The 17,920-nt window shown below is 34.5% G+C and overlaps 1 protein-coding gene across 1 annotated transcript; it reads left to right on the forward strand.

The window, feature by feature from the left end:
* Nucleotides 1-10,449: 10,449 nt before the first annotated feature.
* LOC115964075 (putative GEM-like protein 8) lies at nucleotides 10,450-12,056 on the forward strand. The gene is made up of 4 exons (XM_031083379.1): nucleotides 10,450-10,810; nucleotides 10,916-11,002; nucleotides 11,086-11,363; nucleotides 11,665-12,056. Exons 1-4 carry the CDS (start codon nucleotides 10,663-10,665, stop codon nucleotides 11,845-11,847), a joined length of 696 nt encoding a protein of 231 aa, XP_030939239.1. The 5' UTR covers nucleotides 10,450-10,662; the 3' UTR covers nucleotides 11,848-12,056.
* Nucleotides 12,057-17,920: the final 5,864 nt, after the last annotated feature.

Raw genomic sequence — 17,920 nt, forward strand, 5'->3', positions numbered from 1 at the left:
ACAAGAAAAGTTTGATTCTTGCATGATTGCGAATGGTTATAAATCAAATGAAAGTGATAAATGTATTTATTCTAAATCATGGAATAATTTACATGTTATTATTAGCCTCTATGTAGATGATATGTTGATTTTTGGCTCAAATATGCATGTTATAAATGAGACAAAAAATATGCTTAAAAGCCATTTTGATATGAAAGATCTTGGTGAGGCTAATTTTATTTTGGACATGAAAATTACAAAAACATGTGATGGAATATTTCTTGATCAATCACATTATGTTAAGAAAATATTGAGAAAATATAATTTTCATGATCACAAAAGTATAGCTACTTCTTTTGATTTTAGTGTTCATTTCTTTCCTGTAAATAATAATAAAGAGATTTTTAATCAAAAGGATTATGCTAGTATCATTGATAGTTTGTGTTATGCTACTGATTGTACTAGATCTGACATTGCATATGCAGTAGGAGTGCTTAGTAGATTTACTAGCAAACCTAGTAGAGATCATTTGCTAGCTATTGAGCAAGTCAGGAGATCTTTAATTGGTACCAAAAGTTATGGCTTATTTTATAAAGTATCTTGCTGTGATTGAAGCTTTTAGTGATGCCAATTGGAATATTTTATCAGGTGATTTTCTCTCCACTACTAGTTATACTTTTATCTTAGGTAGTGGTGCTATTTGTTGGAAATCTAAAAAACAAACAATAATTGCTAATTCAACGATGGAAGTTGAATTAATAGTATTAGCTTTAGCTAGTGAAGAGGCAAATTGGCTTAGAGATTTGTTATATGAAATTCCACTTTGGGAAAGCCAATTCCAACTATAGTAATTCATTGTGATAGCACTGCCATAATTGGTAGAGTTAAAAACCGTTATTACAACGATAAATCCAAACCTATAAGAAAAAAGCTCAGTACCGTGCGATATTATTTGAGTAGTGGCATCATAACTGTAGATTGTGTTAAATCTAATGATAATCTTACAGATTCATTTACCAAGGCCTTGGCAAAAGATAGGGTTTGGATTACATTAAGGGGGATGAGACTAAAGTCCATAGATCCATGAGCCATATATGAGGATACCTAACACAAGGACCAAAGATCCTAAGAATTGGGTTCCATGGGAAATATGAATCATATGATGGTTGTAAGAAATGCACCATTTATTTCTTTAATTATTTATTTTGTAAATAATTTTTAATTTTTCATCCTTATGATGTAAGTGCATTTATCTTGTAATGTGGAGAGGTTGAGTAAAAAACTCTTAATGAAATTTGTAACTCATATGAGTGGGGTTTTAGAATTACAGGAGCATCCTTGATAAAATTTCACCTATGTGAGCGTGGGGGTGGGGCTGCTCCCAATGAGATTTGGACTTAATCTCAAATACACTCATGAAATTGGGATCAGCACGTGGCCGTAAAGTGCTAACTATAAAAACTTACGTCTTAATTTCCCCCAAAGCAACCCTGATTCAAGTTGGAGACCACTATGACTCTGGAGTTGAGATTGCTGTTTTATTAAGTGAAGGTACAATGCATAACACACCTTCATGATGCATAGGGACCCGTCTTTGCCTAGTAATCTCTCTTTAACTAATAAAATTTAATATTAAAATGAGTGGTGGATTGTTGGAGTATTTTAATATTAATTAATTAAAATGGATTTATATGACAATATAAATATAAAAATCTGGGAGTTAATATCAAACATAAGGAGTTAGTGAAATATTTAATCCCGCATTGAAAATGAGAGAGACTTTTTTATTCTTTTTAATTGTGGTGATTAATGGGCTGATATGTATTGTGCAAATATTAAGCTAGATACATTCAGAATATTTTCCATATTCATTGGTGAGTAAATGACATTTTTAATATGGAAAATGAAGAGCTTTTCACCCACTTAATGGATTAACTGCTGAGCCTATTTATTCTTCAGAAACTCCTTATCTCATCCATTAATTGTGTAACTCCAACCCATTAGATTTATGTCCATCAATTAATCTTGTAACACCCACTAAATTAGAATAATGGACCTAATTAATCAGATTAATTTGGGTAATAATTTCATGAGTCCCATTGAGCCTATAAATAGACTCATTTAGACCCATCCAAGTCACTGCAATATAACAATGTTAAGACACCAAAAAATCCAGCAATTGCAAGCATTCTTATACACCAAAAAAATAGACAGGTTCTTGGCAAGGTAGGGTGTTCCTTCTGATGGAGTTTTGTGCTTGAACACTTTGTGCAGAGGTTGTTCTAGCCATACGACATTTGTTGGGCTGTTGTATTTTGGAGGAGACAAGTTAGAGAAGGTCCGCACTGGTTACAAAGTTTAGCTAACCAAGGGGTTGAATCTTCTTAAAGAGAAAAAGTGACGCACCTTAGTCCAAATAGTGTTGTGTATTTTCTAATCTCAAAAAAATAATATTCAGAAGTATTATTCAGTTTCTCTTTGTGTTTTTTTTATTATTATTGTGTTTGCACCAACTGTAAGAGGTAACTTTCAAATTATATATATATATATATATATATGCGTGTGTGTTGGGGGGAGGGCTGTGGGTGTGTAGCCCACAATTAAGTGACAATCGTTGGGCTTAGGCCCCAATTAATTTATGTGAAACTTAGGGTATATATCACAATGGAGGTCCCAAGAAGAGTTGGACTGATAGTTGGTGGTTGTGAGTGGTTTTAGGGTGGTTATATGTTATCAACTTAGTCGTTTGAGGAGGCTCTCAAGTGGCCAAGGTGTCACAACCCAAACCCGATACCCGGATTAGTAACCATGACCGGCATGCTAATATTGAGCTTGAAGCAGATATTAACAAGAACTAACTAAAATTTTAAACAAAAGCTTTCCTCTTTCTTTTCATTCTTATTTCTTTACTTTCTTGATATAAATTTTCTCACTTGATATTCAGAGCATTTGCATTGTACTCAAGGAAAAATATAATCCATTAGTAATTCAAATTCCACACTTTCATATAATACATCTCTGTTTACACTAAAATATACAACTTCCATTAGTAGATCCTAAAATACATAATACTACAGAACTAAACATCAAATTTCCAAAATAGGGTTTTACTTATAAAACTAAAACCAACTCCTCCCAAAACTAGACTAGGGCTCCCTCTGCTCTAGAATAAAACTGTTGACTGAAAGATTAGAAGGGGTGAGTTACATAGTTCAGTAAGGGTAAGTTACGTGAGAATTTAATAAGAATGCATGCAAACCAAAGCATTTCATTTTATGAATATTTAGATAGGAGAACATCTTTCATGCATAGTATTTTACACTCTTTATAATAATAACTTATACACTTTTCATAGGAAAATAATTGTTCTTTTTTTTCTTAGCAGAATAATATTACAAAAGCTTTTTAGACTGAATTTATTTCAATTCTTATGAAATCACCAAACTTAATATCAATGGTTTAAAATCATATATATTCTTATTATAAAATAATCAATTCCTTCATAGTCTCAAAACTTTATAAATTCATAAATTACTGAAATTAGATAATTTGTAACTTTGACTTAAATCAGAAACATCATCTTTATAGAATAACAAAACTTTTCTTCATAAACTTCTTCTTCTCATAAAATATTATAACTTTCATAATTACAAAACTTAACATTTCATAAAGAACGGATATCTGATAACTTTTAACATAAACTTATACTTTCATCAAAAGCTTTATCTTTAAAGAACAACAGAAACTTTAAAAACTTTTATCTTTAAGAACCGCATAAACTTTTCATCAGAAGCTTCTTTTCATGAGAGCTTATAACTTTTCATTATGCTCATAATGCATTTCAGCGAAATCATTCTCTCATGATCATAAAATAATATAGTTGTTCATAAATAATATATTGGTTAGTCCATAATCCATATCTAATAAATCTGTATAGAATTGGGAGGCTTCTAGCACACTGTGCTAGGCATCCAGCATTTCCCACAATCTCAGGGATTCCTGGGATCATATCATAACACAGATCATCAACCATGGGGGTCGGTTGGCATCCTCCACAAGTTGGCTATTCCCAACAAGGGCTGGTACAACAAAGTATTCACCACTTTAGATGGCCAATCAGATAACATTTTCCATAGAAAGCTAGTAATTTAACCCTTACTGGCCGAGTTCAGATCATACCAGAGGACATAACCTGAAAACATTTCATACTTATTGTAGACATCGCATTTTTTACTCGTTAATAAATTTCAGTCCTCGACCCCAATGATGAGCTTGACATATGTCAACCAAGGGTAATTAAAGAGTTCACAATAGTTTGGAAGTAATCGCAACTTAAAAGTGCTTAAATCGCTTTGAAATTAATATTGAAAAATGAACTTTGCTCACTGTTTTGACCATAAATTTTGATCCATAAAGAACTTTTGAGTAGTATTTATTTCATTGGAAAATAGACATCCTGGGCTTCAATTTGAATACAAATTTTGCCTAATTTGGACTCATATTAAGTGAGTTATGACTGTTTGAAGTTGGGCTAACTGGGCAGTCCGATTTTTTGGGTTTTAAAACTTCATTTTAAGTGCCCAAAACATAATGCTTTGATGTGGGCCGGCCCATGGACCATTGAGAACGTCCAAAGATCATCAAAAAGTCTGAAAACCCTAATTTTAACTTATAAATACTTATCTTATGCCTCCAATCAAAACCCTAGCTAGAGAGAGTCATTTTTTAGCCTTCATTTTCTCTAAAACCCTATTTCTCTTTTCTAAAACACACATGTCACCTTTGCACATTTTTTACAAATCAAAAACCTCTCTTTAGTTAGTTCTAAGGCAAAAACTATTTTTCCAATTTGATTTCTTAAAACCTTTTTCAAAACTAATCTTGTTAATGAGTTGTGATTATCAAAACTATTGTATTCTTTAATTCTCTTGTTCTCTCAACTTAATCTTTATGTTATAGGCACTGAGGGGCCAACTAAATATCAATCAAGTATATTTTCATAAGCCAGGTGAGTCTCCCTTCATGGCATTTCCTTGAATTGGATCTTTAATAACTTGTTCTTGTAGTTCTTAATGGATTTGTATGTTGTGCGTTCTATATATAGAAATATGATTTGATTATGTTTGATTTTTATTTGTTGTGTCTCACCATATTTTGATTAGAGAGTTGAATGTTTGGATATTTCGATGAACATGTTTTGATGTGTTAAGTGTATTCTTGTTTGTTGTTAGATCCAATGCATGCTTAGGAATAGATTTTGTTTTGTTTATTTTGGATATTTTTGTTGTTGGTTTAGGTTGTTAGTTTCCTTAGTTTTCATTTCTGCTTTGTTTCTGTGTTTTTAAGTTTCTAGGTTAGGGTTTTTAGGGGTGTGTCTACGCACACATAATTTTGTATGCGCATGCAGGCTTGAAGTATGCGTACACATACAACTAGCCCGTGTACGTAGGCTTATGTATGTGCACGCATACTTCAGCCTAAAAAACCCTAATCCGAGTTTTTCTGCTTCTTTTTCTTTATTTCCTTGTGTTATATGCCTTTGTTTTGGCTTCTTTTTATGTTTTTGAGTGTCTGTTCAGTTGTTTATGTAAGATTGAATTTAATCAATCATTAGTAGGCTTTATTCTGTGCCAAATTTACTTATAATTCAGCATTTAGAAACCCTGTATTTAGGTGGGAATCATGTAAGGGTAATGTGTGAGAGAGTGTGAAGAAAAGCTTAAGAGTGTGCATTCAAGAAGGGCCTTGCGATTGGATCTCGCGACTGGCTCACGATTGGCAAGTTGCCAAAGGTGGCACACGTGTGAAGCATGCAGGGGAGATGAAGGGTCACGCCAGCTGTTGTACTATAGGACAAAACTTCTAGTCTGGCTAGTCAGTTAGCTCGTGACTCAAACTCGCGACTCATTCCAGTCGCGAGCTCGAGTCGCCAAAACACCCTGTTTGGTTGTAACTAACTCTTTGCATTCCATACACACCCTACTATAAATATCCTTATACCCACGAAATGTAGAGAGCCTCCAGAGAGAATTTTGAGAGAGAAACTCTAGAGAAAAACAAGATTAACTCATCCACAATCTTCATCCTTTGATTCTCTAAATTCCTCTACTCTCACCCTCTCCATTGATACATCCTTGAGAGAAACATTAGCCAAAATCCTTAACTCACCATACCCATATCTATGAGGAGGTTATTTGGTGCTTAAGAAGTTGTTCAGAAGGGACCAATTCATTTAGGTTGATGCAATGGGCTATTGCGGGATCCGATAAGATAGAGAAGACAAGGTTCGATGTAACCCTGTTAAAGTAAGAAGCTTGGAGGGCTTAGGTGCACTGGGTAGATTAGGCTTGGAGGGTCTTCTGCTATTCATGTATCCCAACTTTATTCTCTAGTGGATTATTGACCGCTTAGAGGGCAGCGGAGAGGTTTTTCGCCGAGGACTTCGATTTCCTCTTCGATGACACATTGCTGTGTTGTCTTTGTGTTTTCATCTCTTTTCCCTTAATCTTTGCCTTTTAATTACTGTTGTGGCTGTGATTAATTTCGATTTAGATTGTTTTACCATTTCTGTTTTAGCTTATTTTCATATTCCACACATACATTGTTTAATTATAAGCTTGTGTTGGTAATTTGTAAATTGGGGTTCTAAACGTTCATAGGTGTTTTATACACTATTTGAACATTCAGTTTAATTGTTTGTTTGCCTTTAACATGCTAGATTAGGGGTTTCTTTTCTTTTCTTTCTTTAATACCATGAACATGCATTCACATGTCCATTTATTGATGCATAGGTGTTGAGATGCAGTAAGAAAAGTCATGCATCCACATGAACATGCATTGGATATATATAATGATGAACTGAACATGCTTGGTTGGATGATGTGTCCTTGATGTCTAGAATGCAATCACATGTTTCTTTGATGTTGCCGTGTCTATGTTTCTACCCTTGTGATATCTTGTTGTTTGTTGCCTTGGATGAGATGATATGATATGCATGATAGATGTATGTTAGGATTGATGTGAGTTGCCATGATAGATGTATGTTAGGGTTTTTGGGATAATTGATGTCATGTTGATTGCTAGATGTATGCTAGTGTGTGTGTGAGTATAGATAACAATATTGAATGAGCCTTTAATGAGATTAAGACATAAGACACAATAATTAGAAGTTGACCCACAGGTCGGGTGGGGTTGGGTGCCTAACACCTTCCCATCCCCATACCTAAACTCCGAACATGTACTCTGGTAGTAAGACTAGTCATTCCACGAAAGGGCACTATATATATGGTTCTTGGACCTAATCTAGGTGGCAAATCCATTAGTCCACACTTATACATCATATTGAAATTCAAACTTTTACATAACATTTCATAATAATAGCATTTCTATTATTTTCTTTGAATATCATGTTCGTGAAATAAGTAATCAATATGCTTAAATCATATACTTTAGATTTTGTGAGCATCATGAACATATATTTGTTTGAAACATAAGTGTATGCAATATCTTTATTCAAAACCTTTTAATGCATAATAATATTTTTAAAATAACCCCATGACTTACCAAATGCCCATATCACTTATCCCTTACCTAAAAGTAAAGGAACCAAAAGCCTGAAGTTGAAGGAACTCAGACTTGGGTGTAGGTAACGCCTATACCAAGTAACAAAGCTTATTACTATCAATTCTACCTTAGCATAAATTTAAAGATACATCTTGAAAACCTAGCTCTCAAAATCAAGGCAATCCTAATCCCACCTCAAAGAGGTTCCGAAAACACAAGATACATATATCAAACAACATAATATGTCAAACAAAAAAAAAAAACAAAAAATCATTATTTTTATGTTCACATTCATATCATGTCAAACAGAGCTAAATTCAAGTATCATCTTCAATGTCCCAAATGGCATTACCGAACCACTTCTTAATGGAAAAGAGCTACTCTTGGGGGTAACTTTATAAGTACGTCATCGGATATCTATGATACTCTTGGGGGTAAAGCTTTCGGGTATGTCATCAGTGGATTAATGGACAATTTTTGTAATATGAAAAAATGAAAAGAAAAGCACATGATGAGATACTTATAAAGTTACCCCCAATAGGATATCTTTATACGGCAAAGCTACTCTTGTACAAATTGTTACCTTATCTTCGCTCAATCCACTTTTATTGTTAGGTACCAAGACTTTAGAGAGTGGGTACCTTCTAGCCCTAGCCTTTTTAGGTGCCAAAATGATTGAGACAATCGCACAGATGCAATGGATTTTTGGGGCATGCCTGCTAGGCCTTTGCCTTAGAGTTGCTCTTATATCTCGCATATACAAAAAAGGCTTACTCCTGTCAAGTCAATCCCACTAGAACCGTACTAGTAGAGAGATCATCAACCATATGAGTGTAGATATCCAAAGAATCATATACTTCATTTGTTAAGTTACTTAAATATAATATGGATGTTGCTTGTACAAATATTCTTAGCAATCTACATTCTACATACAAATCTAAGTTTGGGGTCATTTGCTGCATTAGTTGCAACTTTAATAGTTATGGGATGGAATATACCTCTTACAAGAGTCCAGAAGAGATACCAATCTAAGATCATGGGAACCAAGGACAATAGGATGAAATCCACTTCAGAAGTTCTTTGAAACATGAAGACTCTTAAACTTAAAGCATGGGACAATGAATTCCTTCAAAGGTTAGAGAAAAAAATATCTAAAAGTTAAACCTAGCTTTTAGATCTTCTTTTCTATTGATTTTTGTACATTACACCAGCCAAGGAACGTGAGAGTGCTAGCGTGGTTGGATTCGGACCTTATGCGTGGAGCGGCTGTAAGCAAAGGAAACGAAACGCTTGCTGAAGGAAAGGGTCTTTGGCCTATGCCAACAGCATGACCATGGGGAAGAGTGAGATTTGCACTTGACATGGACAACCAGCACTTGCACAAAAGGGAGATAGTGACCCCCTATGGTCAGATGCTACAAAACACCCCTTATGTCCCTTTCCTTGTCCAAGGTTTGCTCCCCACGTAGTAGAAGAGCCACCCTTTGTTCCATTACCCTAACATTGGCGTGCTTTCTCTATCCTCTAGCCGTTACATAGTACAATAACTGTATTAGGATTCAAATGGAGGAATCACGGTTTGACACATGTCCTTATGTACCTGGCAACATTCTTGTACTATAAAAGGAGCATGTTACTGAACTATTAGGGAAAGAACCTAGAGGGAGACTAAGAGAAAGGCTAGAAAGTTTGGGTTGGAAAGTGAGATAGAGAGGAAAGGCATTCTTTGGGAAAGAACATCACCATTGTACAAAGACCTTCATTTTTACATAATATAGAGCTCAAGAGAGTAAGGGATGTCCCCCTTTGCTCACCTGTGGTTTTTCATCCATTTCAAAGGGTTTTCCATGTATCTCCCATGTCTTCTTTACTTTCGTGCTATACTTTCTATTTCTCTTGACATTAAAGTGCTAAAGCTTTCATTTTTAGTTTTCTTAGGCTTTTTCACTTAAATGTACTGTTAGATCCATCACTCATTCTCTTACATAGTTTTGATAATCTAACTTGTACGTATAATTTTTTAGTTTTTTATGTTTTGAGAGGAGAGAGACACAAAAGGGTAGTAAAAATACAAATTTATCCTTGTTTTTATTAGAGGTGGGTAACAGGACACAAACAGAGCTTAGCTTAAGTGGGTAAAGTGCAAATTTTTAAACCACAAGTAAGCAAAATATTTTTTGGGCAAACCACAAGTAGGCAAAATGTAATTTCCCTTTTTCTTTTCATGTGAAAATACAAGTCGGCCTGACCCGTCCACAACCCGATTGATTTGACCTGTTTTTAATCGGTTTAAAATGACCCGTTCTTGAACCCGGCCAATTTTTGCCTATAACCTAATTGACTCGACTTAAACTTGACCGTTTGCCATGTTTAGGGATGGAACAAGATAATTTGCCCTATTATGCAAGACGAAGCATGGATAAAGTGAAGAAAAAAAAAAACCATATAGAGCTTTGGAGAATACTCCATCCTTCGACTCCACCTTGTCTCATTATCATGACTTAGAGCTCGTTTGGTACATGTACTTAAAAAAGAATTTTCAATTTTAAACAACATTATACATATTTCCACTTACCTCACACTTATTTCTAAAGTCCTTATTTGCTTCAAAACAAACCCCACGGAAAAAAGTTATTTAATTCTACAGTACGACTAATATGCCGGGGAAGTCTAATATGTCTAATCTACAGACAATAAATGACATAGTGTGAGCATTAAAAATAATCATTGCACATATATTTTAATATCAAAAATAAAATAAAATATTATTTATTCCGCCCCTTTTGTTTGTGTGTGTTATTATTATAATATTAATGTTCACACTTAAAGGGATCCATATAGCCACATTTCATTGACTGGAAAATTGAAATTTTGACTTTTATAATATAAAGCGAACTAACTTTCCTAGCTTGTAAATTTCCAAGAAAGTGTGCATGTTCTAGAAATCCTTGTTTTTCCTACTTTGAAAATTCAATCATAATAGTCCTTACTGCTTAGTCTAGTTTATATTCTATAATAATTTCTTCCCTCTTCTATTAATTTTGCATTAAAACTCGAAGGACAGGTGAGGTAAAGGCAGAGACTTTGAGCTTGAGATTGAATTTTCTGAAAGTGGATAAGATGGAACAATATGCGGCTCAGTTTATTGAGAGTCCATTGATGAACACTTTTGACAAAACTCCAGAGAGGAAAATTTCGACTCTATCTGAACCTGTCAGCTTGATTCATAGCCCATCTTCCTCATATGGCTCTTCCTCCTTCAAAACAAGTAAGCAATCACCTCTCTCTCTCTCTCTCTCTCTCTCCCTCTACAATTACAAGTTAAAACCAAATAAAACAAATTAAGTGATGGGCTACTCTTGGAAAAGTGCAGATAAGGGGGATTCAGAGTCAGAGATGGGCCAGAAGAAAAAACTTGGTAGGAAAAGTAGCAGTTTTGCATACAGGATTTGCGACCATGGTAAGGATATTTCATCTTAATTTTATGATGATGATAATGATGAAACTCTTTGTTTTGTTTGACATATGGAATATTAATTGTAGTGAAACTGGGTGGTCCTAAGTTGTCTCAAACTGTAAAGGGAAAGCTGAGTTTGGGGGCAAGAGTTATTCAACAAGGTGGGAGAGAGAATATGTTGAGACAAATATTTGGAATGAGTGAAGGAGAAGAGATGTTGAAAGCCTCACAATGCTATTTATCGACAACAGCTGGTCCCATTGCAGGACTCCTCTTTATTTCTACTGAAAAGATTGGCTTCTGCAGTGAAAGATCCATCACCTTTCCTTCCCCTACCGGCCATTTGATTCGAACACCATACAAGGTTTTTTTATTTATTTACTTTTTATTTTTATTTGGGGGGCTTTTGTGCGTATTTTCCAGAGTTTTGTAAAAGGAAACAGTGTGATGGAAAAGTAAGCTAAGGCCTGTTTGGTATATTATTTAAACACATGTTTTTTATTTTTAAACATTATACGTATTATCACACACTTTTTCACCCGTATATATTTTTAAAAAAATTGAAAATCGTTGTTTAAACAAACGTACTCCTAAATAAATATCTTAGATGGAACATTTATTTTAATGTCTACTGATCCACAAAGCTACGACTAATAAATTGGCAGGTTCTGATACCAGTAAAGAAGATTCAAAGAGCCAACCAAAGTGAGAACGTGAACAAGCCTTCCCAGAAGTACATAGAAATAATTACCGAGGACCATTTTGAATTTTGGTTTATGGGATTCATACGGTATGAGAAAGCTTTTCTTAACCTCCAAAAGGCCGTTTCTATGGCCAACCAAATGTAATGTAAGAAGCAAGCTTCTGTTTAAGTTAGAGGAGAGAAAATTTCACCAGGCATTAATCGTGCTTATGAAGTTGGGGAGTTGAAAAGTTCTTTCAGTGTTACTTGTACAATTTTGTTAGTTTGTAGCTGGGAAGCCACTTGTAGCCCTTTATTGTGTTAGGAATTTTAAATTAGTATAAAATAGCCATTTCAAAGTTATTTGTACAATTTTGTTAATATGTTAGTTTGTAGCCTACATGTGTGTGTGGCTGGCAGTTTGAAAGGAAAGGAGAGTTGAGGGATAATGGCTACCTCTCCTCTTATTTAGATGTTTTTAAAATTAAGTAGAAGAAAAATGAATTAATATCCCTCCTATTTGTTTGGTTGTTTTAAAAATCAAGAGGGGTGAATGATTGTATAATAAATTCATTATTTGGATTCACTTTTGCTAATTTTAAATAAACTAAAATAAATTGACAAAATTAACCATTTGAAATTTTTCTTTAAAAAAAAAATATATAAGAGAATTCTCCCAATTTGGATGATTAAAAATGAGTGGTTTGGAGGGTCTTTCCCCACTAAATCCTCTCAAACCCTTCCCCCTCCTCCCCGTTAAAAAAAATCCAAATAAGGTTTGTTAAATCCTACATATCCTAATTCTTTTTCAATTCTCTCCTTTCCCTCCATCCAAAAATATGGTAAGTTTTGCCCATTTTGAAAATATAACGACTCCATGGTTCAAGTTTTTACAATACAATATATCCAATTTTTTCTGTGGATTTTATTCTCTCACATCCACTTTTTTACATCAATTTTTCAAATCAACTTTTATGTTTTAGATGTAGATATTTTTTTTGCTTTTTAAAATGTGAACATTTCTGTATTAATTATGAATATGCGTGTAAAATATAAATATAAACCAGTATAAAAGAATATTTAAACCTCTTTATGTTGATATCACTTAGGCTCTGTGACTGTGAGTGACCCACTCTTCAACATTGTGGGCCAAGAAATTTGCAATTCATAAATGTCAAGAAGAGAAAAAGATGGAAACTTAAGGATCTGATTTCTTGAACAACGTCAGCAATTTACCAATCTGGGCAAGAGCATAGCTTAGAATTAAATCGGATCAAGAACATTGGATGGGTATTCTTCTAGAATGATGTTAGTTTAAGACCGAACGTTCTGACTTTTAAAACTGCTGAAAATGGCTTTTAAAACCTTCCTCTCAAAACTTGGGCTACAACAAGCACATTTTGAAGGTGACTCAGAACTTGTGATTAAAGCTTTACAGAGGGGCACTATGTTTTCCTTATCTTTTGGTCATTTAGCTATAGATACCATAACTCATGTTAGCTCCCGGAGTTTCTCTCACATTGTTAGGCAATGAAATATTGTTGCACATGCCTTAGCCCAGAGAGCAAAATTGTATTTTTCTTTATTAGTTTGGATGGAGTCTGTTATATCAAACATTGTTGGTTATGTTTCAAATGATTTTCTAGTTCATTGAATAAAATGAAAGCATAGTTTTCTTTCTCAAAAAAAGAAGAAGAAGTATTTAGACATATCCTAACCCAAGAAGGCTAGGCCAGCATCATCAATGGAATACAACATGTTAAAAAGCAAGGAGACATGCTAGAAAAGCTATAAGACATGCTAGAAAACAAGATAAAGCAAGAGAAATACTATGGAAAGGAATAAAGCATATTATAAAGCAAGATAAAGCAAAGGGTGTAGATTGTAGCTAAAAAGCTACATCTACACCCTTTGAACCTCAAATCCAAGTTCCTAAGACCAAGGATAGGAAAAAGGGAGTAAGAACACTACCTCTTGATTGTTGAGAAAATAGATAAATCAAAGGTTTTTTGGTGTGTTTGGGAGAGAATTTGGAGAAGAAAGAGAGAGAATCTACCTAGAAAATGCTCTAAAAAGTGACCCTTCAGCTTCGGGCGACCACTGGCTAGCTCCAATAGCCACTTTATGTGCGCTGAGCTGGTTGCCGCCATCAGTAGCTTTGACTTTTTCTAGTTCTGACTTTGACCGCGAATTTAAAGGTCTTCCCAAACTTTGATTGAGCTGATCTTGGTGCCACTGGAAATTTTTGGATGTCTAGTTTCCAAAACACTAAAGAAATTGAAATTCTGAAGGTCGGATCAAAAGTTATGTCCTTAGGAAGCATGCTAATGCGCTTTGCACTGTTTTTGAGATATCTTAACCATTTTAACTCTGATTTTGACCCATGAATAGTCGTTGGAAAGGGAATTCAATATTCTTTGTAATGACACTAGCCCTAATCCATTCTGATGGACGGATCAAAATTAGGATTTTTGGTGCCCCAAGAGTTAACCTTGGGTCAAACTTGGTCAAAATTGACAAAAATTTCTGAGTAGCTCGGGTTTGATGTAGAAACATGAAAAATGTTGTTTTGGGATGATTTTGACCAACTTTGGCTTTTCGTCAACTTAAGGTTGACTAGGGGCATTTTGGTCAATTTGATCTGAAATGACACCTCGAGTGCTCCGATGCCCAAACAAGTTATGTCACATAAATCTAGATGTCTCTGTGGCCCAATGGAGAAAAGTTAATATTTTTGGAATTTTTGGGGTTCGACACGCAAATCAAGGGTAGACAAAATACAGTATCAACACTAATCATTTTTATTTGATTATGAATAGATTAATTGAGGGGAACGGTCAAAATCAAGCTAAGGAGTTTTTGTGTTTTGAGGTATAATGTTCTAGTTCCTTTCCTTTTTCTTTTCCTTGTATTGATCTTCATTTCCTTGTTTTCTTGTTTATTTATGTTTTAATATGCCTACTTAGTCTAGGTTTTCCTTGTTTTATCGTTTTTTAAGCATGCTAGGATGTTAGCTTTAAGGTTTTGTTCTACTGTGTTCTTATGTTTCTGGGTTAGGGATTTAGGGTGTGTATGCGTACGCATGCTTTCGACATGCACACACATACTCGGAGTATGCGTACGCATACAACTGGGCTGAGCATGTAGGCCCTATGTATGCGCACTCATACTTATGTCCAGAAACCCTAATCCAAACCTTCTGCTTCTGTTTCTTAATTTTACTTATATACCTCTACCTTGTCTTGTTTTGTGCTTATGAGTCTCTGCCTCCATGTTTGCTGTTTGTTTGTCCTTCACATGATAATTAGGGTTTGTCTTTAATCTTGTTTTGTCATGAACATGCATATAACATATCCTTTCATTGATGCATAGGTGATGTGATGCGGTGAGGTAAGGCATTCATTCACATGAACAAGCATTTGGTTGTGGATGTGATCATGTCTTATCTTCTTAAATATAATGTGAGTTTTGATGAACATGAATATGCAAGTTTATATGCCATACCTTGGATGCTTATTTGATTGCTGCCATGTCTACGTTTCTACCTTGTATATGATATAATGCCATGTATGATAGATATATGCTAGAGTTTGAGGTATGATGAGATGCATCATAGATGTATATTAGAGTTTGGGATGATATGATGCCATGTTGTTTGCTAAAAGTATGCTAGTGTATGTGTGAGTCTAGAATGCAAATGTTAAATGTGCCTTTGATAAGATTAAGACGTAAGACACAATGAGTGGTAACCGACCCACAAGTCAGGTGGGGTTGGGTGCCTAACACCTTCCTATCCCCATACCTAAACTCCGAATATGTGCTCTGGTAGTAGATCAGTCCTTCCATGAAAAGCGCTATATTTATGATTTCTAGACCTATTCTAGGTAACGACTCCATTTTTCTTCTCTACCCCAATCCACTTGGCCGAGGTGTACTCTCCCTCATTGCACCCACACATAGCAATGGGGAAAAAGTCTCTACAAATTAAAGGGAGGTCACTCCTTATAAGTGCATTCTTACGTGTTTCCTTAGGTGATGTGGGATTCTATGGATTGCAAGACCCCCTTTTGGGTCTCTGCAAAAAACCTAGCTAGAAAGACTTTATTTTTGTACCTCTATGTTCTAAAAACCCTAGTTCATCTTTTCTAAATACTACCACAACACAAATGCACTTTTTTCTAAGTCTAAAAAACATTTTTCTAGCACTATAAGTAAGAGGGAAGTTTGTTCTTAATTGTTTTCAAAACCTTTTCAAAAGTTTTTGTTCTTGAGATATGATTATCTAATTCTACTATGTTCTTCATTTATCCTTGTAATCTTGATCTAATCTCAGTATCGTAGGCACTGAAAGGTCGGTAAACTAAGCTTCAAATCTATAATTTTTAAGCAAGGTGAGTCTTCTTTCATGACTTTTCCTTTGTTTGAATAAAATAATCTTGTTTGTTTGATTTGGTATATATATTTGATGTGATGATAATATGTTTTTGTATGATGTGTTCTAATATGGTCATGATATAATTTTGCTTCGTTTTTAGTATGATGTAGTTGAATATCAAGTTGGTTTATTTATGTAGGACTTTTCACATGTGTTTCCTTTGATTACAACTATTTATTTAATGTATGTTAATATGAACATGGTGCAGTTTTTCATTTAGTTTTGGTGTTTCATTTGTATTTCTCTTTGATTTAAATTCAAGTATGTAATTGATTTAATTTGAAAATGTGATTTTTATTGTTCCTGTGCTAAGGATTTGTACGCATCCTTGTGGATGTGTATGTAGAGTTTTGACCCTGCTTACGCATGGTTCAGTATGCGTATGCACCCCAAACTCAAATTTGGCAAAATCTTGTTTTTATTAATTTGGTTTTCTCACATGTTGTTTGATTTTGTTTGACCATATTTTAGGTATTTGTTTTCCATGTTTTGTTTACTTAATTTTGGCATGTTAGGTTTTATTGTGATATTTTTCCTTATGTATTTAATTAATTGTTATATTTTCCCTTTTAATAATATATGTTTGATTGTGTTTTAATTGTGTCCCATTTTCAATTGTGATGTGATATTTAACATGTTGTGTTTGCTCTTTTTATTTAGTGCATGATGTATGTTTAGGTTAAGGATTTGGGCTCACTTAATAAACTAATTATTTAAACATGACATATTAACACATAATGGAGGCTGTCCCACAAGCCGGTTGGCCTTGGGTGCCTAACACCTTTCCTAGCCATACACTAGCTCCAAACCTAATATCCGGTATGTAGACCTATGAAAGAGGCCTAATTTAGTTCCTAGACCTAACCTAGGTGACGACTTCCAAATCTCCGCCTCCAGTCCATTTGGCTTTAGGCATACTTCTCATGGGGCATGAAACATGCATGCAGTGTAAGATGATGCACTCACAAAGTGACAACTTTCTTTTTTGCTCAGTTGTTCAGGGAGAAATAGAGGTCTCAACAACTATTGCCAATGTCATTGTAGGTACCAAACACCACCTATAACTCTTACACCAGTTTGAAGTCAGGCACATGCGAAGATAAGGGAATAAGGCAACGCATAGACTATCATAGTATGCCTAAAGTGTAGATGATTTTGTAACATGTTGGAGGAAACTCCACTCATTATTAGTTTTGAGGTTTCTTTAGATGTAAACCAGTTTTCTCAAGAATAAAATAAACAGATTTAATAGTTTTCTTTAGAAGAAAATGATTTAATGGAGGGTTTAAATGCAAATTTTAAGAAGTCAATGGATGCCTTGTGTAATTAAATAAAATTTAGGGTGCAATTATATTTTTATAGTGGAATAAAATATTAATTAATGATTGCTTTGGGTTGATTATAAGAAGTTGGGTCTCACAAAATGAACGAATTGTATGGGTAATGTTGAGGGTTATTTTTTCACATTTTAACACCTTAGACACGTGTCTTGATACTAGTGGATATCATCTAGTCTAGGCATTTTTCTAAGAAGGAAGTTGAGCATGATGCTTTCGTAGAGCGAGCTTTGGGTTCTAATCCTACTGCTACCAATTTGGGCACGAACATTAAGCCCAATCCAAGAAGCAAAGCTGCGAAATGGACTTATTCTCCTCTTTCACTACCATATAAGGGGTTATTCTCCACTTTTTGTAGAAGGATCATATTTTGTTGTATAATGAGACTTTCTTTTCAGAATGGGTTATTCATCACTTTTTCTAGATGATCATTACTTCGCTTTACGATTATAAGCCTGCATAAAAAA

Source organism: Quercus lobata, chromosome 10, assembly GCF_001633185.2.
Source record: "Quercus lobata isolate SW786 chromosome 10, ValleyOak3.0 Primary Assembly, whole genome shotgun sequence".
NCBI lineage: Eukaryota > Viridiplantae > Streptophyta > Magnoliopsida > Fagales > Fagaceae > Quercus > Quercus lobata.